The sequence below is a fragment of the Symphodus melops genome (assembly GCF_947650265.1).
Source record: "Symphodus melops genome assembly, chromosome: 15".
NCBI classification, from domain to species: domain Eukaryota; kingdom Metazoa; phylum Chordata; class Actinopteri; order Labriformes; family Labridae; genus Symphodus; species Symphodus melops.
In genome coordinates this window covers 20,848,811-20,870,955 of record NC_136705.1, presented here as the reverse complement: position 1 = coordinate 20,870,955, position 22,145 = coordinate 20,848,811, and the positions used below count along the sequence as shown (strand labels likewise).

Below are 22,145 nucleotides of genomic sequence, written 5' to 3'. Positions count from 1 at the left end.
CTCTCTCCCAGTGGAAATCATTGGAGAGGAGATTTATCTCGGCTGGATCATTCTTATGTTTAACCTGAGAGTAGTGATGAGTAATCCTAATTAAATGCATTACGTTAGGGATGTAGATCTTAACTAAGGCAGCTGATTGAAAGAATTTATAAATCAGATATATATTTAACAGTACTTGATTTTTAAGTGTGTGTTTTCTGTGAGGTGTATATTGGTAATTGAGTTCCGACCTTTCATACTAATGAATGTTTTATTGGTTGATTGGTCATGGAGAAAAATGTGTCACAGGATTATTTAAGACAGTGTGGTTGAGTCTTTTCTGAGAATTGTATATGACACATTCATCGCTGATCACCAATTATTTCATCGTACTTGAATAGTTAATAGGCCTTACAAAGCATTTGTGGACTTAGCTTGTCTGGGGTTGCTTACATGAAATTTCAACCAAAGACAATCAGATGATATGGAAGCCTGGCATGATTACAAGAGTTAAATGTGTTATTTATTACAGCTGAACATTAAAGACAAATCCACATGGGGCTTGAGTGCCGTACAGATTCTGCTGTAGATGTCTCTGAAATCTCCAGCCTAGATTATTGTGGTTGCTGATATCATTCTTATTTTATAAAGCAGCAAAAAAAAAATCAATAGTTAATATTGTGAGCCTGTACTACTGCTCGCTTTAAAAACCCCCTTCGGTGCTGCAGTGTGCTGCACAGTGCAATCAAAAAGACTGAAGTTAACATTACAGAGAACATCTGCCCACTGCATGCACCAGAACCACTACTCCCACACACAATGATACTTTAATGTTTGCTCTGTGTGTAAAGTGTAATATCCTGTATTTTACTTCATGTAATTGTATTTTTTTCCCTCTTGCAATGCACAGAGACAATACCTGCTAAAGCCTTCTTTGCCTACACACCATGCCTGAGTGGAATTTAATTCATCAGAATCCCACATCCATTTCCAACTGGAAACATATGGTGCTTTAAAAGTGTGCCTGTCCAGACTCTCACCTGCCTGGAGAATACCATTGCCATGGTTACCTTTTTTTTCTGTAACAATAGAAGATTGCTTTGAGTGCTCTTAACTCTTTCCCCGCCAGAGAATTCTAGAATGTTTGCCAGCCAGCGCCAGCCTTTTTCACCATTTTCACCAATCTTTCAAGACTCACAGAATATTTTGTTCTTTGAATATGTAAATATTGAATACATCAAAAGAAAGATCAGAGCCTCTGCTTTCATATACAAAAAACTATTTTATTCAAACTTCATTCAATCTTTTTTTATCAGCACTTGAATATCGGCCATTTTCACAAAAAAACCACATTCCGGACAAAAAGCTGAGAAAACAGCACTTTTGTAAAACACACTTATTTTCAAGAAAAAAAAGTGATTTTGAGTTTACATTTGGATTCTTTTTACTTTCATTTGCCAACTACAGTTATATTTTAAAATAAATAACTAAAATAAATAAAAATGATTACATAAAATTATTAATTTTCTTTGAATAGTGTAGCACTACAACATTTACAAACTATATTATACATTTTTCTTCTCTTATACACTCAGAAATACTTTGTTTTTACAAACACTTAAATATCATTATTATTTTCAATAATAAAACATTAGTTGAACAAAAACCTGATCAAGAAGAGAGACAGCTGTGTCTTCCAGGGAAGTGCCTTCTCCGCAATAGGGTTTCATGTTGTAACAGTACTCTGTGTCAGAATCACAAAGGATGTAGGATTTGAACCCATATTTGACAGGTTTTTGGGGATCGTACACCCTGAACGCTCGCCGTCCACACCACAGAAGCATACCCTCATTAATGCAAATGTTGGTGTTAGGTTGATACATTTGACTGAATTTAGATATAAGGTAATATAAGACAGGGCGGACTTTGTACAACCTGTCAGTGCTATTTGCTGGCCTTGATTCATAATCATTGGAGTGTAGAAATCTCCATATGATTTCAAACCGGTTGCGGGACATGACCTTGTTGAAGTAGGGGGTGACCAAAATGTCATCTGTAGACCAGTACATTTCAAGGTCAGGCTTACGAATGATATGATCAAGAGCAGCAGCATCATTTAGAGGTCCAGGATTCTCAGTGAAAAGGAAAGTCTTTTGGCTGCCAGTTCATTTCTTTCCACATCAGATTACCTGGACCAGGACCTGCACCTGGCTGGTTTACAGACCCTCTTGCTTGGTCACCAGGTACTTGACCTCCACCACACCCATAAGATCCACAGGTCCGACCTCTGCCTCTTTGCTGTGTTCGACCTGTAAATAATTAGAAAGACATTTTTTTTATTCAACAGTGTGATGTGCACAAAGAGAGAAACGTTATTTTTCGGCCTCTTCATATCACATCTTACCTTTTTCACCTTGGGTAGGTCTGTATAAAGGACACCTGGGCCTTGAATCCCTGGACTCTGTGTGTAAAATGACAGTAAAATGTCAAACAAATATTCATTTGGTAAATAGTTTGTGTACAAAATGAAAGCTAAATTATTTCTTTTTTTATCTTCTCTCACAAGTTAGCAGATGCTCTTGTCTTGTAGTATCTAATAATCATACAATCCAAGTAACATACTATCAAACTAAATAAAATATGTTATCATGACTCACCTCTTGCACCTACGTGTATGTCTGGACCTTGGAGACCTGGACTCTGTGTCTGGAAATTACAATAAAATGTCCGTCAAAAATTCGTTTTGTACATAGTTTATGTACAAAACTGAGAGATATGTTATTTCGACGTCACGTTATCTCATGAATTATCAGATGCATATGCTATCATGGTGAATCAAAAAATAACGTGATCATATCTTACCTCTGACACGTCCTGAATCCCTCCATTCACTGTCGCCGCTGCTGTCTTCATCCAGATCAGTTTCACGGAGGTCAAAAAATGAATTATCAGAGTCTGTATCGATAATTAACTCTGTAGTTTCCGCAGCCGAATATCTCCTTGCTGGCGCCGGCATGTTTGTACTGTTCAAGAGCTTTTATCTCATATCTATACGGCTAATGTTGACTTTTTGACGCGCGTCAAACTCACATACAGACTGATAGAACTCCGCCCGCTGGAAAATAAGGACTAAGAAAATGTTTATTTTTTTTCTCTCTACTTTCCCGCGGGTGGTCTTGTTTGTTGGTTTTTGACCCCACAGTCCTGTAACTTTTTCACAATGTCCGCCAGAGCGCCCCCTATCGTATTACACTGAAAACACCAATTGACGGAATATTCCGTCAATGGCGGGGAACGGTTGGGTTCCAAATGACGGAATATTCCGTCAATGGCGGAGAATGAGTTAAAGAAAAACTACAGCGCAGTATCCTCTTATTCTCCTGGACTAGGGTGGTAGTATGTATAACAAGGGTGGTTAACAGTTGATGTGTTCAATAAAGATGTGTTTAAAAAGAAACATTTAAGGATTTTGTTTTGATGATTATGCAGCCTTTTCTGATGATCGAGCACCAGGGGAGGAACGTGTGCTGCAATAGGAGGAAGTTTTCAAGGATGAAAATGTGCCTCTGGTTTTTTTTTTGGCTGCTGCACAGCGTGAAGCAGAAGCTTCCAGTTTTGTCCCATCCCCCTTCTCACTGTACAAACTGCGTGTAGTTCACATGGAATTAAAAATGACAGAACTAAAGCAGTAAAACATGTATGAGTCACACCAATCGGAGAGCTCCAGTGCTTTTCTTTATGATGCTTGAAACATAGAAAGGATATCTTTGTGAGGTTCAGACAGGAGAAACAATGAATTTCAGTGCTTTCAGACAGTACATGTATAACCTTGTATTGTACAGTACGCACAGGCTTTCACTAAAGTCCATGACGGTTACGCTGCCTTGCTTTAGACAGGAAATATTGTGTGCTGCTGATAGTGTATCTGATGTTCTGTCTACAAAGAATGCACTGCAGAAAACTGCATTTAAAATTCACATTATGGACAAGTCATACAGAGAACAATTATTTGTGCTCATAAAAAGACTGCATGTGAAATAACTAAGAGTCAATAAGAGAGCGTACTGTTGATATCTCTGGTTTGAATGTCCACCATCCCTCGAGAACATTTAAGCCACTGATGATAGAAGGAAAATATGTCCCCTGAGCTCCCCTTGAATCCCTGACTTTAGCAGGGGGCATGCCAGCCATCTCTGCTATCGTCAGCTGACGTCTCAAACACACTGCTACTGTGTGCTCTGGCCTTGTCTGTCGCCTCAACACAGCTTCTGTACAGCTCGAGCTATTGATGTTATTCAACTTCCAAAGGCATCACAAATCAGATACGAAACATCTGTGGGCACTCCAAGGTACTTAAAGTCTTTATGAGCAAATTCAACACAAAAAAGCTCTTCAAATCTCATTTTTGTTACATTTTCAAAATGCTCTTGGCTTTTAAGATTAGCAGATCACTTTTACTCCGTCAAATCCAAGCTGATAACTGTTAATGTCAGTGTTCAATCTAATCTGAGGGTTTTAACAGCTATGCCCTAGAAGGACAGATGGTGTTGGTGAGCACATGTAATATAATGCAGATACTCATATATGAAGTACACAAACCTGTTTGGAATTACAGAATGGACGTTAAACCTGAGACTGACAGTCATACAAATTGACCTTACAAAGAGTATACTGTATACTTTGGAAGCATTTACTCTGCTCTCGCAGGGTTTTCTGGGAGATCCACGTCTCTCAGCTTGTCCAGCCTCTGCAGCGTCTCCATGATGTCAAACTGCCATTGTTTGACTTGCTGTACGGCAGTCAGTTCCTCCTGTAACACAGTTCAAACTCTTAGTTATTACATGAGTAGTAATGATAATACGATTAATACATTTCTCAAACAAATAGAATTAATCTTTGTCAATACTGTAGATTCACATTTAAACCATTAACAATCCTGTATTTGTCCTATATTGCCACAACTTCACTGATTAACTTAATTTTATTAATTTTATCTTCTCTGTTTGATCTCTAAAATACGTTTTTAAAACATAAATTCTGCACTCTCCTAAGGGATATATGCTGCAGCAGAGACTCCATGAATATGCTATTGTTAGACGGAGATGGGATTTATTTTCTTGAGGTTTTGTTTTATGCTGAGGTGGTTTTAATTTGCATTTTGTATAATTTTGTATCTGACAGGATTGACAGTTTAATGTGCGGTACTTTGCCTTTAAGGTTGCCTTGGTGACAGTGGTGGTTTTTCATATGAAGCCTTGCAACTGTGATTAAAGAAGTTGGTTAGACGCATAGCAGTTGTCCCCGTGCTCTCCTTGACCCACAGCCTGAATATTACATAAGAACTTGTTATTACTAGAGAGGGCCGTTACATTATGGAGTATAAAGTATTAAAAATGAGGTTTTTCTCTGGATTCAAAAAATGCTTCACATAAATGACTGGGCTTGAGCTGTTTCCATGGAAACAGCTACACTGTTTGATGAAGTTAAGAGAGTGGTATTGATCTTCAGATCAAGCTGACGGAAGACGAGGTCTTTTGAAGAGATGATATGAACATAATAGCAAAGATTTAATACACATTTCTGAAACACCATCTTAATGCTAAAAGCAGGCATGCACTGGTGAAAAGACTCACATGATTTTTTATTTTTGTGTTCGCTCCGGCATTTATGAGCAGCTTCACTATCTTGTATCTGTTGAGGCGCACAGCATCGTGCAGGGCCGTGTCTCCTTCCTGAAAGTGAAAATGATTTAAACAGAAATAGTGTGTGTAAAGTTGTCACCAACGTGTAGAAGAAACGCTGCCTACCCTGTCCCTGGAGTTGATTTTAGCACCACAAGACAGCAGGTACTCCACAATGGAGGTGTGCCCTGTTCTTGTTGCCACATGAAGAGGAGTGCTGTACAGCTGCAATGAGGATATGAGCACACACTGTGACCAGGTAATCACACACGACCAACTGTATGACATGTAGGAACAAATTATATGATAATAATATATTCACCTTATCTCTAACATTCAGGTCAGCCCCGTGGCTTTTCAGGGCTTTGACAACTCCCAGGCTGCCCCCCCTGCAGGCCCAGTGTAAGGCCCTAGAGCCCAGCTGAAACACAGCAGCCCAGCCCAGCCCCGTCCTATTAATAGTGCTGACTTCAGGCCACAAGAGGCTTGAGCTTTAATGTGTGAAGATAATCTCACCAAATCTCATCAACATCTTTACAAACAAGTTATGTGCCTGCACGTCTCACCTGATCTTTAAAGTTGATATCGGCTCCGTTTTCTAAAAGCATTTGGACGACTGCAGTGTTTCCCTGAAGGGAGGCACGGTGTAGTGCTGTCCTATTCAGCTGGGAAATGTAAATACGTTATCATTTTTGTCGGTAATCTGTGTGTTTTGCTGTTAAATGGAGGAGAAAATACCTCGTCATGGGCATTTGGATTCCCACCATCAGCCAGATACTTCTCAATTAAACTCAATTTTCCTTGACTCGCTGCATTCATGAATTCTGCAGTGCCCTCAGGTACTACCTGTGCATACCAAAACACAAACATACAAACAAAACAATCAAACTCAGAAAGACAGGAAAAAGAAGAAGATATAGTTTCCTTAAAAATTGGAGGTCACCGCAGCAATTTCCACAGACACCCTTGGTGAGAATGTGGTCTTGATCATTTTCTTCCTTTTGCACAGCCCTGTGAGATTCTCTCCTTTATTCAGATCCAAAATCTCACAGCAGACGTCTGAGGGGACCATTCTCCCTGTTTCTGCTGCCTATACAATGACACAAACAGTAATCATTGAGAGGACAGTCTATCATGGATGAGAGAGGTATCATTGGCTTGTAGAGCAGATCTGCCAAGTAGGCTAAGGGGTGATGAGAGCTGGGAATGGTAGTGTTAATGTCAAAATAAATTCACAGCATAGGCTTGGCAATAACCAAGCTAGGCTTGCCAATAACAAAAGTAATGTTCCCAATATAATTCCTCTCATGTTCTTTCAGTTATACTAACTTATCATTGTTAGAGAGCTCAGGGTACTCAAACAGTATTTCTTTTGACATTGCGTTTCAGGCTTGTACACCGAGGTCCACTCTGGTTGTGTGTACATGATTTGCATGTGTCTATCAGTGTATTTGCAAATGCATGTTGAAACAGGCGGACAGACATCTGCTCTTCATGTTGAAGGCTTAACTTTAATACTGAGATAAAACTATGACCATGACTTCAGGTTAAACATGCCAGAGGTAGACAGGTGAATTAATTATGATAACGTCTGTGGTGGTGAATGGTTACTCTTACTTATTCTAAAATTATATAACAATCGAATGGAAACGTGTCTCACTTACCTGAACTATCTTGCTTGCATCTGTTTGATCATTCATCACGTCAGCCGCCCAATGCTCAGTCTCTTCCATCTCAGCTCGCATTCAACATAGAAAAAAGAAAAATCAAGGGAAGTAAATATGGCCTTTTTTTTTTTTTTTTTTTCAAATCAAAATTTTTAAAATAACAGAAATGAAACAAGTACAATGGTAGTAGAAAACATAACAGCGTGTTACTTTACACAGAAGAGCTGCCGGCCCAGTGGCTTCCTGGCTAGAATGCCCGGGCTCATAGCAGGACATTGTGTTGCTCCAACAAACAGGTGTGTGTGCACTTTGGTGTGTGTATGCATGTATGTTTGTGTGAACTTACAAGCAATACACTCTCCCTTCTATCCCTCTCTCTCTCTCTCTCTCTCTCTCTCTCTCTCTCTCTCTCCTTCCTCTCTGTCACACACACACATTCATATACAAAGTGCAGTGGACACTTCATGCCTTTTCCATGTCGTGCCCTGGACATAAGCTGAGGGTTAAATTCATTCCACCAGCTCCTGGTTTCATTCACTTGTGTTGCTGGCAGAGTATAAACCACTTTTTTTTTATTTTTACAACAGGACAACCCCTCACACACACACACACACACACACACACACACACACACACACACACACACAGAGATTTAAAGGATTATGTTATTTATAATGGATCTGTTTGGAAGTTCACCAACAGTCAATGTCTGACCAGCCTCTGCTTTGGTTATTTTAGACATTTTATAGGTGTATCAGACTACACACACATAAAGTATTATGCTCAGTACATACACTAATGTTCTGTATTGATAATAGAGCTACCATACTGTTCACACTGAAAACATTTAAACTACAGCAAAGCCACACAAGGGAGCAATCTAGTTTGGTTAACTAAAGCTCATGGCCTTCTTTTCCACATGTCCCAGTTGTAATAAAACATCTTAATCAGCAAGGACACTTGAAAGTCATCCTGCTACCCCATACGTATAGTATTATTAAGAACCTCTTTAATGGCCACAGTTAATAACCTTGAGCTCTCCTTTGATGTAGCTAGTTTGTGTCTGGAATATGTTGTGTTTTATGTATGTTTAATGGTTTAAAATGTAAGTGAATAAAGGGGCCGAGCTGACCGCCATCTCCTGTGGGTAATACACTTACTTTTCCTCATACATCCCCCTTCAACTGTTCTGAATGATCCCTTTAAACCACTAATTATTCATGTTGTTTAGTACTTCCCTAAAACTGGAAAATATGAGTGTGTGTGTTTCTGTGCTCATTTCGCACACAGGACACCCGCCCTTTTCTAGCTGCCATTTGCATGCAGAGTTTTTACTGGTATGACTCTTGGTCACACATCACACATTATTTGCAGACACAACTGCCACAGAGGGTGACAGAGGGATGTGTTAATGGTTAACCAGAGCTGTTTACAAAAAGGGGTAGAGTTCAGGGGAGAGAGAAGTAGCAGCAGCCATTTTAGCGGTACATGGCACACATATTGACAAAATAACCTGAGGCATGAAACACAGGCAAAAAACAGCTAACTATCAGCGTATGTCTCATTCAAGCTGGATGTAAGTATCATTGTTTGTATTAAATAAATGTGTGCTCCTTTGGATGCTTTTTAAAACAGTTTTTGTTGTGAAAAAGGACACATGGTACTTTTAGCTCTATCAGTGTTTTCATGTTAACGTTTACAGACCTCTGTGTTTCACTGCTAAGAGGTCTGTTTGAAACACACACGACAGAGATTGTAGTCTGTGAGCTTAGTAAGAAATATCTGCTCCAGGTGTAAGTGCTGGCACCATGGTGACGATGAATCACTTGAGTGTTGAGGACCCAGGCGATGACTCTCCTCTGCTGCCTGATACTGAGGAGGCTGCAACACCTACGCCTGTCTCTCGCAGACAGCGAGGGCTCGCAAAGACTGACTCCAAGGAGATTTTTCTTAGCAGGTACATGTCACAGACACTATATGTTTAGCTATTTAGATCTCTTATTGAATGCTTTAAAATCTTTTTTTTTTCTCTGCTGGCGTGAGAACCTTGTTCTAAGTCTTGTGCTGCTGATTGGAGGCTACTCAGCTATTCTGATTCCTGCATACCTCCCATTGACTAAGGCAGCAAATTTCAGTGATGACTACCAGCGACCCAGAGATCAGGTGCAGATACACATACTCTTGGTGATCATTTTTAGGCAATAATTAGGTCTAAACAAGTTACTGATTTCTTTTCTCCTCTGTCCAGGTCCTACTAAACCGCTCAGCATTCCTGCTCTCAGACCCCTGTAAGCCTCTCTCTAGTCGGGACCACATAAAGCCTCTGTCCTGTTCTGCAGGCCTGCTGGACATCCCTGTGTTCATGCAGCAGGACACGCCTGTGCCCTGGGATCTTTCACCTCCTTTAGGGCTGCAGGGCAGTGAAGAGAATCTGGCATTGGCCCTGGCCTCTCTGCCTCAGCCTGGCCTGCCTCCATCACTGAGGAGAGAGGGCAGCTGCATGCGATGTGTGGTGGTGGGGAGTGGAGGGGTTCTTCATGGGAGCCATCTAGGATCCCATATAGATCAGTATGACATCATTATCAGGTACATGGGCCAGTGACAGACTTCAAAGAAGTGAGAGGACATCTTACAAGTGTTGTTAAATATGTTTTGGTGCAGATCTGCAATGTAATCCCTAAGCAGAACATGACATCTGCTCGGCGTAGAGTTGTGAGTCAGAGAGTTGGATAGTCTGATGGCGAACCCTGCGATGGTTGTTTTCCATCCTGTGCCTGTTCACCACCTCTCCTTTCAGTCATTCTTCATCGACACGCTGCAGACAAATGGAGCCATATTTCCTACATACTGTACTCTTCCTGGAAAAGGTCACATTTCTGCAAGATCTCAGAGGGAGCCATCTCCTTCCAGCAGAGCTTTTAACAATTTGAGTGTCTCAACTGCAAAAACATGCACTTGTAGTGGACTTACTTTGCTCGCTTATAATTGCCCCAATGGATTACATTGTATTGCGTTATCATGCACACAGCTGGTTACAGCGAAATGCTGTAATTTCAATACATTTTTGGAACAGATAGCCATTTGAACACATGTACACATTCAATCTGGACCCTGGTTGAATAAATTCATGAATGGCCTGGTTACCAGAGGAGGGGATTGTTTTCCACAGCAACCAAAAACAAAAGAAGTTTAAGGGAAGAGACAATATTTAACATCAACAAAATGAAACGAGATCAAAGATAGATTTACAATTATTTTTACAGGCTGAATAATGCTCCAGTTTCTGGCTTTGAAAGAGATGCTGGTACTCGCACCACCATCCGCCTGCTTTACCCAGAAGGAGCCCCTTACTCTGCTGACGAGTACCAAAACACCACCATGGTTGCCCTGGTGGTCTTTAAGAGCCTGGACCTGGACTGGCTCACCTCTGTCATCACCAAGCAGCCTCTGGTAAGACTGCATGCATTCCAGCCAAACCATTGTAAATGGTTTGTTACAGAAGTGTCATCACAGAAAATCACGCAGCAACACAGTAAACACATCATCGCATGCTCTGCACCTCCTGTTCACACAGAGCTTCTGGTCCAAACTGTGGTTCTGGAGGGAGGTGGTGGAGGACATTCCTCTGAAAGCAGAAAACTTCAAGATCCTACACCCAGAGATAATGCACAAGACAGGACAAGTCCTGCAGAAATATGCTGTGAAACAAGGAAAAGTGAGTTCTGGCATAACAGCATTTTTATGTTGACCTTTTTTTTTTTTGTGGAACATCCTCTCATGCTTTGTTGTGCACAGTATTAAAAAGTCAAATAGCATTGATACATCTGGGAAGCTCGATTTATCCTGAACAATAAACGCTTCACTGACTCATTGTTAGAGTCACTTTGCAATGAGCCTAGAATTAAAGGAGTGACTAAAGGAGGAGCAAACCCAACCTTCAGTTCAGGAGGTTAACACGCTCATTAATTCACCTTCGTAACAGAAAACACAAAAGCCTGCCAGGGTGTGTCAAACTTGTGACTGGCAAAGGATACATAAAGGGAAAACACAAAATCAACAATGTAGTGCTTGAATCTTCAAAAAAGTGCAGAATTTAAATAGCAACCAGCATTTAAAGGGATTTTTTGCTATTTTGGATTTCTCTCTGAGAACAAGAAATGTACTTCGTATTTGTGTAATTAAAAAACTCCCAAGAATTTGTTTTTGCTTTTTTGAACTAGATGGTGCCGACATTAGGTGCCAGTGCGGTGGTGATGGCTCTGCAGCTCTGTGACCAGGTGAGCCTGGCAGGGTTCGGGTACGACATGCAGCACCCAGACGCCCGGCTTCACTACTATGAGGCTCTACGCATGGAAGTCATGAAGGCTCAAGTAAGTTTAGATTCATTTCACATTAGGCATGTTTTGACTGCAGAGATTTACTCATGACTTTTTGGAATGATCACCCTTTAGGTAGTTCATGACGTCAGCGCTGAAAAACTCTTCTTGAGGGACCTGGTGGCTGCAGGAGCAGTGACAGACCTGACAGGAGCTCTGTGAGTCAGCAGCTCGAAGACTGATAATAAACTGCCCTGTACATACACTCCTCACTCTCACTGAGAGACTGAAACGATCAACTGTACCGTGTAGGTAACCGAGCCCAGCTGGAAGAATCCTTCACAGCATGAACTGACCTTAAAAATGCCCACAGTCTCCAGGGTTGTCTCTAAAGGTTAGACAGACTCATGACTGGAGAAACATGAGCAGATCTCGCTTCAATTCAAAGACAATATTTTATCCTCAGCTGTGGGAAGAACCAAAAATGCCTCATGAATGAATAGTTTCTGTTTCCATTAATCAATAAACAAGTGAATACAAGATTATCGAGATTTATTGTCCCCAAATATAATTTATATAAAGAGAGACATTTAGAAAACTTTGTTCCACATTTCATTCATCTATTTTATATGACACTTTCAGTAGTAAAGGCAATACAGTCAAACTGTACGTTTATAAAAATCACAGATCTGCAAAATTTAAAAATGGAAAAAACAAAATAAGAATATAAAGTATGACTAATAAATAGAGAATGGTTCATAAATGGGGATTCAAATTTATATAACAATCTAGAAAAATTAAGGCACAATCTTGTAAATAAACTTCAGAGCAGACGATAAATCTTATGAGTGCAAACAGGTCTGTATTTGTACATTCTAATAAATACTTTAAAGTGAACTTATCTATGATAAGATACAAAAGCTTAAACTCAATGTTACGATGAAAAACACAGCAGTGGACACTTTGTGAAGCAATATAAGTGAGAATACTTTTTTCTGGTTCCTGCATCTTGGCGTTGGCGTGTCTACAGCAGCGGATTGCGTGAAGGCTCCCACAGTTTGCTGGCCAGCTGCCTGCAGTGTTGCAGGATGATCTCGCTGGGGATGACCCCCAGGTGAACCGTCAGCAGCTCGTAGCACTTCACCACCTCCCCCTGGTGATGCTTGCTGTAGTAGCGTAGCAGCTTCCTGCTAGACAAATTATTCCCCTTAGTCAGAAGCTCTTTCTTTGGGATTCGTCTGTTATGTTTGAACAACGTGCTCGGTGGTTTACCTGTAGTAATCCCAGGCCAGCATCCCGATGGGGGCAGAGTCATCAGGTAGGTGTGGTATGTCCCCTGCCTCTAACTTGTAACCCTTGTGGATTCGATATACATGTCAGTGTCACTGCTTTACTGGGTACAATTATTGGACAGAAATAAACGACTTGTTTTCTACTTACGGTGTCGTTTTCAAACCACAGGAAGTAGCAGAAGTAGAAGTCTCCATCTCTCAGTGTGACAGTGGAGTAACCCTTCTGGAGATAACGGCGTGTTGTGCTGACCAGACTCCAAACCTTCATGTATGGATGAGTGAAAAGAAAATAAACTTAGGACAAAGACAAAGAAAGGAAAGGTTGTTTCATCTATTCTGGTCCAGTGATTCCCAAAGTGGGGCCAAATTATGAGGGGATGTGGGAGGCACGGTTAACCAAAACAATGCAAACTGTTTGTCACCATTTTAAAGCGTGTCAGTCTCATGTTACAGTCTCACATTTAATGGCTTCCTCTGTGGACTGTTTACTGTTTGTTGTTGTTTACTTGACAGATTTTAGCCGCAGATTTATTTATCTCTCAGAAAGAAAATGAATAAAAATATCTTCAAGTATGTCAACATTTTTCTTTGAGCCAAGCCAAAAAGACTATTTTGTCACGTTCCAAAACTTATATCTGCTCTTGACAGGATTTTGATATGTTAAAATCTAACCAATCGCATACATCTTTATTGAATTGCAAAATTGAACGTCATTACTCCTTTGCAATGAAGCAGCAAGAGAAAAAAAAGGAGATCTTAATGAGCTGATAGGATGAACAGTTTCTGATGTGCTCTTAATCTAACAATCAGGACTTTAATTAAATTCTCATGAGCTAACACGTGACGTGAACTTGCAGTGTGCTTCACCTTGTTTTTGATGAACTGAGCCACTGGTCCCTTCCCGAGCTCAGACGTGCTGCGTTCTGTGACGTTCAGTGACGGTGCAATCATTTGACCGGTGGATCGGTCCACACAGATGAAATGAATGAGACCCGGGAAATCCTCCAGGTATGTGAGATTAACTGAGTCAAGATCAATACACTCAGCTTAACAAGATGTTCAATATAAAATGGCATATTCATGTTAGTAAGAGCTCTTGTATATGATGCATGCACTTTAAAAAATGTCGAGTATGTGGAAAGCAGTGGCTCAAAGATCAGGCACAGCATGCAACCACGAGGAGTAGGATTATTTCACTGACAGGATATGACACCATGGTGATATTCCTCTTGCTTTTCACCAACAAGAAATCCTTCCAGTCCATCAGTTTCTCTCTGGGAGGGAGAGAGAAGTGACAGACAGAAACAGAACAAAAGTGACAAACAAGACAGGAAAAGAAATAAGACTAAGAAATGTGTAATATAGAATGCCGATGTGGAAACTGATACTCACTGCACCATGGTCTGGGCTCGTTCCTGCAGGCTGGGGGAAAGACGTCGAGGAATGTCAGAGGGCCCAGGTTCAATCAGAAAACACTGTCGGTAAATCCCACACAGCTGTGTCTTCATATTCTTACACCACGGGATGAGTCTAAAACAAAACCACCAGTGTAATCACCCTATGAAATGAAACAGCCAGGGTTTCGTACATTTTGGCCAGCAGAGGGCAGCAGCACACTTACTCTCTGGTGAACCCAGGGCCTCCTCTGGCGAACGCTCTGTTTTTGAACTCTGTCCACACATGTTGTAACTGTGCAGACTGGAAGGAGAAAATAAGCGAGCAAAAAAATGTTATTTTTCTAAGAGCCGATATAAAATCTGATTAATCATGATCCTTTTCTCAATAATCTCTCAACAAAATAGAACTCAGCACAACTATTAAAGATAATTATTTTTGGTCGCAAAAAAGAGGCCCACTTTTTTCCCAGCAAAAATGCTATGATTGAAAAAGGAAAAAATTGTAATTCATTTTTCTTCGTTGTTTGGTTCATTACAAAGTTAGGTTTTTGGTAAGATACATTATTTATAAAAAAATAATTCAATTCAAACATTTTTCTTAATCCTTCTTTGGGCATATTTGTTACAGTCAATCACTGATTTGATATATGCTCAAAATGATTACATGCAAAGTGCATAAGCATACACACCTGTATCTCACTGGGCCCCAGAGCTTTAATGAACTTGTCTAGTTTGCTGCGGACATCGAAAATAGTCGGCTGCCCTCTGGTTGCAGAAGAACCTTCATGGCCTTCACTCAAACGCTTCTCCAGCTTGGCAAAGGCCTCCAAAAACTTATACACCGACATGGCCACTGCACTGGTGGGAATCTAGCAGAGAAAATATACATGCTCAAGAGACTCAGGTGGAAGGCAGAGAGTGCTTGAATACTGTTTAGACACAAATGCTGAACATCTGTGAAAAATGCGCCCCCGACTGGCCCCAGAACAGAAAGTTAAGCCGTAAGAGGAGATGAAAGGAAATCGTATTTATAGCAGGATGTAATGATATCTAAAAGAGTAATACAATTTAAAATATAGGCAAATAAGTGTCGATTTAAGAGTCATATTTTGCCTATATTAAATAGGACAACAGAAGAGAGACAAGGAATGTTGGGAGGAGCTCATTTCTAAATTAAACGTAAAAAACCGTAAAAAAAGTACAGGGGGAAAATCATATGGAAGCTCGACATTGTAAAAGAATCAAATGGTGAGTTGAATGTCGTTACGAGGCTGTGTGTTTTAGGGGAAAAAAACAGGGTAACAAGCTTGCATAGATGTGTGCTGGTATCAACAAACCTTTGTTAGCAGCACCAGTGTGATGCCCGGCCACAGCGGCAGGCAGTACATGGAGTGAGGCATCATGGGATACAGCCCCTCCCTGAGTGAAACCTCTAAGAAGACTCTACGAGGGGTTGAAGGGTCAGGGGGAGGGACCTCCAGAGTCTGCAGGCTGTCCTCTGCCATCTGAAGACATTTAGTTTCAGCTTGTTAAGTCTAATTAAACCAACACATGTTTTCTAAATGTGGATCGAATGTGAGGAATAGACTCTGAAATAAATCCTCACCTGGATATCCGGGTCCACAAACTCAAACACAGGAGTACTTCCTCTCACCGGCTTCTCTGCTGACACACAAACATGAAGCACATACTGAAAACTGCACGGGTTAAACAGAAAAAAATATTTCACTTCATGTTTAATTAGCTTTCAGTAAAAGACACAGGCGGCCACATAACCCACCTGAACTGTTGGAGTCTGTTGGGGAAGGCTCTGGAGTGTAAAAACTTTCAGGACCAGAACCGGACGTGCTGTCAATATCCTTCAGAGACAAAAAAAAACATACAATAGAAACAAGACAACATGAGGAACATTGAAACGAGCATCCTTTGGTGGTGCTGTGAGAGGGCCTTTTAGCATTTTCCTACCTCTGGACTCGGGTCATCCAGGTCGGTGTTGCTAGGATACATGTTCTGTGCCATGATGATGAGGGCCAAGAGGTCTGAGGTGGTGAGCGTGCTCGCATTACGACTTGAAGGAGCGAATGAGCAAAGAAACAGCCAGCTTTAATGAATACAAACCAAGCCTCTTCACTGATCAGACCTTATAGATGAGAAGTGCGAGTAGAAGGAGGGTGAGCTGGTACCTAGAGTAGAAGGCGAGCAGTTTGGTGTGAACAAGGATGAAGGAGTGCAGCACCTCCTCTCCAGCTCTCTCCACGCTGCTGTTGAGCTGCTGAACTACACGACGCTCCAGGAACTCGATGCACTGCTCGCACAGCGTGGGGTGGATCAGCCTCTCCACAGCCTGAAAGAGAGAGGGAGGGGCATGTGTGTGGGTGTTCATAAATTAAACATGGTTTCCAGAATTTCTTCAAAGATACGTACACACAGGCTTGAATGAACGAGAAGTCAAACGACGAAGAGCTGTTATTTGTGGAATGATTCAAGAATTACACCGAAAACGCAAAACAATCGGACCATGTCTCCATTTTGAGGTTAATAACATCAATGCCTGTCATTGGTTGATGGTAGTCAACGTCAACATTTATTTTCATAGGGACAAGTTTGAAGGACATAATCTGATGCCACACACTACAGCATTTATAGTGCAAACTCATTTGGACGGTGTGTCCCCAGTAGGGCCTTTCAGATAATCGAGCTTCACAAATGTAATAAAAAAAAAAGGCAGCACAACATCTCAGGTGAAGTTTTGGTTTGAGCTCTGCGGGTCAAACAGTCCACATATTGATCCTCTGAACAGTAAGTGATGACTTACAAAAAGGACATCTTTCATAGGTAGACAACACAGATTTCAACACAGATATTGTGTGAATAAAAATACTCTCAACAGGTTTATAATGAGGCTGCTTTCTGACCGTTTCTGCCATCTACTGGTTAAAATGTTTACTGCACAAACCTCGCGTAGCAACCATCGCTGATGGTCCCTGCTTTACAGACAAATCATGATTAAAGCAGTGTTCAGAAATGTTAAACAAAAAGTGGAAAAGAGTAGGGTCCAACTAATCTGTAACTACTCTTTAATATGACATTTATTTTATTTATGCATTTCTGTCCAACGTGACACAATATCAATGTTCAAAACACCTAAATAAAGGACAAAATGTTTATTTTATTTTCACAAACAGTTTTGCTTTTTGTCATTCGGGGCTCCTCTTGTGTCATATAAATGAGTTCGAGTCTATATCAAAAGGGCAAAAGTCTGGACTGTGTATCAAATCGTTCTGGTTTAAAAACGTGCAGGAGGCGACGGAGAGCTCAGTTGCTCCTTATTGGCTTTTATAAATTCTGTCTTTTAACTCGAGTAACGTTTACAGTCTTTGTCTGCTTCCCTTTTTCATCCCTCAGAAGTACTTAACCTTGTTAAGAAAAGTTCTATATAAATAAAGAGCATCATTATCATTTTTATAGATAAAAGAAACATGAATGTTGGATTTATAGTTAAAAAGTCAAACACATCCCACGCTGTCTTCACAACACATTTTTTAATCAAATATCTAATCTAATAATAGTAATACTAAGCTGTTGCATGGAATGAACTAAAACATGCCTTTGTATTCAGTGTTAATGGTTGTCTTATCCTGATTAAGTGTAAGTTATCATACCTAAATGATTATATCGTCTCTTCGGGCTGATTCAACCAGGTAGAATAAGATTTCTGGGAACAACACTTCGGGCCGTTCAGTTAGATCGCTCAGTCTTTTAAAACATGTCGGACAATCAGATCCTGTTATGTTCACTTTATATATATATATCTTTTTTTGTGACAGGAATGAATCTGTGTGGGACATGAACACTTGTAGGCGTTGGCATTGGAGTTTAAAATCTGTACATTAGTATTACTGGCGGCTGGGGTAAAGGATTATTTAGCCCCGCCCCAAACTCTAAGGCGGCGATGACTGAATCTACAAAAAACGGCTGAAAAAAATGTTTCTCAGGCATGCAGCAAGTTTGTACCTCCACTAAGAAGCTCTGGTCGTTCTCTCTGAGCTGGCTGTACGTCTCCAGAAGACCCTGCAGATGCTTCCACAGCCGCGCTCTCTGCTCTGTGTCCTGAGGACGCAGCCTGGTGGGACAAACCCCGCAAGTCACAAATATCAAGCCCATGCTGCTTCAAAGAAAAATCTTATTCTTTACATGAGGAATTCATAAGTGACATACTCTCTTCTCAGGAGGTTACTGCTGAGGGTGACCATGCCAAACATGACCTCAATCATCTTCTTCATCACATAGATCTTCCTCCTCAGCTCGTCCTCTCCCTCCTCCCCATCTCCGTTCACAGCGATGTAGAGACACTCATCGAACTGGGAGGGAAACAAGGCGACCTAATTAGCTCATAATCCACAAAGCATGAGAGGAAAATCAAGTTCAAGTGTTGTATAAAAAGTGTTTTCTGGGGTATAAATATTTGATCTGAGAGATCTGAGAGTGTGTTGACATTGACTGGATCTGGAAAATGTCACGTATTTGTCAAATGGAGGACTGTGTCACGTGCTGCAGGGGGACAAAGCTTGGTTTGATTCCTTAACAAGACTCACATGACTAACATGATGGTTCACAGTCAGAGAGGCTGCATGTAGGTCACAGTGCTTATGACAAGGCAAAGTTCAAGTTACTGGAATCTACTTTGTGTGAAGACATTTTCAAAGAAAGTTTCTGACTGAGGGATATATATTACTTTACCACCTGAAGTGAGCGAAGGTTGTGGAGCTTTTCACTGTGAAAGGGCGAGGTCTAACCTGATGGAGGACATAGATGTGGTTGTTTTCTGTGGTGAAGGAGGTGTAGTTGTCTCCCAGCCTGTCCACCATGGTGCTGCAGGAGATAATGATGGGAGCAAACTGAGTGCTGATGCTGTCCTCGAAGGCTGGAAGCTGAATCATTGAAAAAAAAGAAAAAGAAAAAAAGAATACAAGTTAGAAAGAGAATCCAATTAAAAAATGCCTTTAAAAAAAATCTCATCAACAGTTAGAACTATTCCTCCGTACCCCCTGGCCCTCCTCCTGAGACGCTCCATACTGCTCCTGGATGTTCTGCTGAAATTCCGGGTCAGTCCAGTGGAAGAGGACTTCGGCGCTCTCACTGGCTATCAGCAGACACTTCATTTGGACCACTGACACACACACACACACCTGCTTCACTCTGGTGTCGTATTTACACCGACCACTCGACGTTGATCATGCTGTAAAATAAAAAAGGCAAAGGTTAAACGCATTGAGACAAAAAGACAGTAAAACATAAAGAAATGTAACTTTTCAGGTTTATTTTTTAATAGAGTTAAATGCATCAAAGATAAACATCAGCAAATTAAAGTGTCTCTTGTCCCCGGATAAAAGCAAATTGTTGCAACACATTCAGGGATATAACTACAATGTTAAAGAGATATTACAGCAATCATTTGTGACATGTAGGTTTTCTGAGGTTTTTTTACAAATTGTAAAAAATAAAAAAAAAACAGGATACTTTTTCTTTTCTGCATTCAGTCATCAAAAAACACATTAGCTTTGATTTAAAATGTTTTGTTTTTTATACAATGGGAAACAATATTTCAATATTCAATATTTCAAAGCAGTTTCTCTCTAAAAATACAAACAGTAGATAGCATCTTTATATCATCATCTATTTAAAATACACAGGACTAAATCCATCTCGAGTATGAACACCTTTTTTCCCTGGAGAAACTTAAAGCAAGAGAACATTTTTCCCACAATCCTCGCAACCTTTTTGAGCCAACACAAACCGTCTCTATGAGCTGATATTATATCAGTGACAGCCTCTGGGAGAGAGTGCAGATAGAGTTGGGCTGCAGAGACTGTGGGATCATCAGTCAGAGCAGATAATGGGAGTCCACGCGCTGGAGCTGAAGAAAAGCTCTGAAATGAAGAAGTGGCTGTTTGATGCCGGTCGGTGGAGATTTAACAGGATCAGCCCAAACTTGTTGATAGATGTGTGACCACTTTATGAGCTTACTCTAAAAATGAAATGAAAAAAAAAATCCCTGTTGTTGTCCCGGATCACCAATCCTTGGTTTAATCTTGATATGTTTAAACAGAGGATTTAAGATTTAGTACCCTCCACTACTTTATGCTAGATGACATCATCCAAATATCCAATGATGGGGAGAGGACCCACTCATATTAAATAAACGCCAAACCAGAAATAACAGCAATACATGCTTCACATAATGAAACATACAAATTCAGAGGACAAAAGCAAATCATTAAGTAATTTATCTTCACTTAATCATATCCATATAATAAATGAATGTAAAGCTTAAATGTATGAAAACAAAGAATTTTTTTTAATAAGCCATCTTCTCTCCTTTTTTCTTCTTTACTTTATTGACAGACCCAACACACACTAACACGTCTTTATTAATGTGCAAAAAGGACCTTGTTGTCCTAAACACCCAAAGAAAATCTAATTTTGACACATTACTTTATTTCTTTTGGATGCACATACTGTATTTAAAATACTCTAAGACTGTAAATAGTTTGTCTTTAAAAAAATGCAATGTCTTTTTTTTATTATACTTTTGATGCGTTTGATATGTGAAGCACTATGTATTGCCACTTGTTGAAATGTGCTCTAGAAATAAACTTGACATACAGCTGTGTGCTGTTTTTTTTAAAAAAGAACTAATGTTTATTGTTTAATTATTTTAAGGAGAAGACACCTCACTAAAAATTAACATGTCATTTACAAGAGTGTTCTGGAAAAGATGGGCAGCAGCACAACACAAAGTTACAGACATAAAATAGAGAAACAAACAAGATTGAACAAGTCATTAGTCAGCTTCTACAAGCTGAAGCATCCTCCTCCAACACCTTCAACCTACTTTGATTTAAAGAATGTCTCATCATAGAGAAGTGTTTCTAGTCTCTATCAAAGCAGTGCACACTGACCCTCAATCACACATTTGGTTGGAAATGTGTGGAAGTCTCCAGAACTTGTTCCGATCCGTAAATGCGCGCCGCGTTTTCCCCGAAGCCTCAATGATTAAACACAAACTTTTTACTTCCTCTTTGCACAAAACAAACACGACATCACATTTAACGTCACCAAACTCACGCTGTGTTCTCTGCCCAGGATGATAATGAACGCAGCATGTCTCTCCACACTTTCTGAAGTCCAATTCTTTCCTTTCTGCAGGGCTTTCTTTACCCGTCCAGTCCGCTCCCTTCTGTTTCCTTCCGCACTGTCCGCAGCCGCAGCACAACCCCGCGGAGTGACGTGGCCCACACCGGAAATCTACACTAATCTGAAAACATAGATCCATCCAGCTGGGTAAGTGGCTGTAGTAAATGCAGTTCTTGTCAATGGAGTTTTTTTTACCCCTGCAGGAGTCTGGTGCTGCTCAGTAGGGCAGGAGGAAGTCATGTGCTCGTGTCTGAAGTAGGGCGCGTGACCGCGAGGCTGCAGGGCAGACAATACTTTGGCATTTAAGGAATGCAGATTAGTTTAGTGCAAATCTGTTTAAAAAAAAAAGACCCCCCAAAAATAATCCTTGGATTAAATTTGAAAAAAGAGCACAGAATCACACCACAAAATCCTATAACAGAATTAGTATTCAAAAATACACCATTACTAGTCAAAACTGTTCCCATATTTTAGATAAAGTAGAAATTAATAAGCCTGTAATGATATCAAGATTGAGACATGTGAGATGGATATACTTTGGAGCTTTAAAGTGTGTATTTGTGACCGTTTCCTTCATGGAAATGTAGCCTACCCTGTGATCTTTGCTTGAAATATG

At 40.4% G+C, this 22,145-nt stretch overlaps 3 protein-coding genes and 1 long non-coding RNA gene across 7 annotated transcripts; 1 reads left to right on the top strand and 3 right to left on the bottom strand.

The window, feature by feature from the left end:
- Positions 1-1,853: 1,853 nt before the first annotated feature.
- Positions 1,854-3,308, bottom strand: LOC306836181. The gene is made up of 4 exons (XR_013780743.1): positions 2,842-3,308; positions 2,637-2,685; positions 2,384-2,440; positions 1,854-2,288 (listed from the first exon to the last, which is right to left on the bottom strand). It is a non-coding gene; the product is annotated as an uncharacterized lncRNA (long non-coding RNA).
- A 693-nt stretch (positions 3,309-4,001) lies between these two features.
- ankrd2 (ankyrin repeat domain 2 (stretch responsive muscle)) lies at positions 4,002-7,393 on the bottom strand (the record flags this gene model as incomplete). Its single annotated transcript, XM_079362339.1, has 8 exons — positions 4,002-4,789; positions 5,613-5,711; positions 5,787-5,885; positions 5,983-6,081; positions 6,227-6,325; positions 6,399-6,506; positions 6,604-6,750; positions 7,325-7,393. 8 exons carry the CDS (start codon positions 7,391-7,393, stop codon positions 4,670-4,672), a joined length of 840 nt encoding a protein of 279 aa, XP_079218465.1. The 3' UTR covers positions 4,002-4,669.
- A 1,424-nt stretch (positions 7,394-8,817) lies between these two features.
- st3gal7 (ST3 beta-galactoside alpha-2,3-sialyltransferase 7) lies at positions 8,818-12,183 on the top strand. Its single transcript, XM_079363204.1, has 8 exons — positions 8,818-8,903; positions 9,119-9,285; positions 9,365-9,490; positions 9,576-9,913; positions 10,591-10,777; positions 10,902-11,042; positions 11,548-11,697; positions 11,779-12,183. The coding sequence occupies exons 2-8, from the start codon at positions 9,136-9,138 to the stop codon at positions 11,863-11,865; spliced, it is 1,179 nt and encodes a 392-aa protein (XP_079219330.1). The 5' UTR covers positions 8,818-8,903; positions 9,119-9,135; the 3' UTR covers positions 11,866-12,183.
- hps1 (HPS1 biogenesis of lysosomal organelles complex 3 subunit 1) lies at positions 12,179-21,772 on the bottom strand. 4 transcript variants are annotated; one of them, XM_079363200.1, is made up of 18 exons: positions 21,461-21,772; positions 19,378-19,571; positions 19,129-19,263; positions 18,551-18,693; positions 18,347-18,455; positions 16,516-16,676; positions 16,298-16,400; positions 16,113-16,191; positions 15,939-15,997; positions 15,670-15,837; positions 15,022-15,201; positions 14,557-14,633; positions 14,328-14,465; positions 14,145-14,209; positions 13,803-13,948; positions 13,084-13,197; positions 12,916-12,998; positions 12,179-12,833 (listed from the first exon to the last, which is right to left on the bottom strand). In XM_079363200.1, exons 2-18 carry the CDS (start codon positions 19,492-19,494, stop codon positions 12,668-12,670), a joined length of 2,043 nt encoding a protein of 680 aa, XP_079219326.1. In that variant the 5' UTR covers positions 19,495-19,571; positions 21,461-21,772; the 3' UTR covers positions 12,179-12,667. The 4 variants fall into 4 exon arrangements, with proteins under 4 accessions (XP_079219326.1, XP_079219327.1, XP_079219328.1 ...); XM_079363201.1 differs by having other exon boundaries at positions 12,179-12,830; positions 21,461-21,771; XM_079363202.1 differs by having other exon boundaries at positions 15,939-15,994; positions 21,461-21,771.
- Between the last annotated feature and the right edge of the window lie 373 nt (positions 21,773-22,145).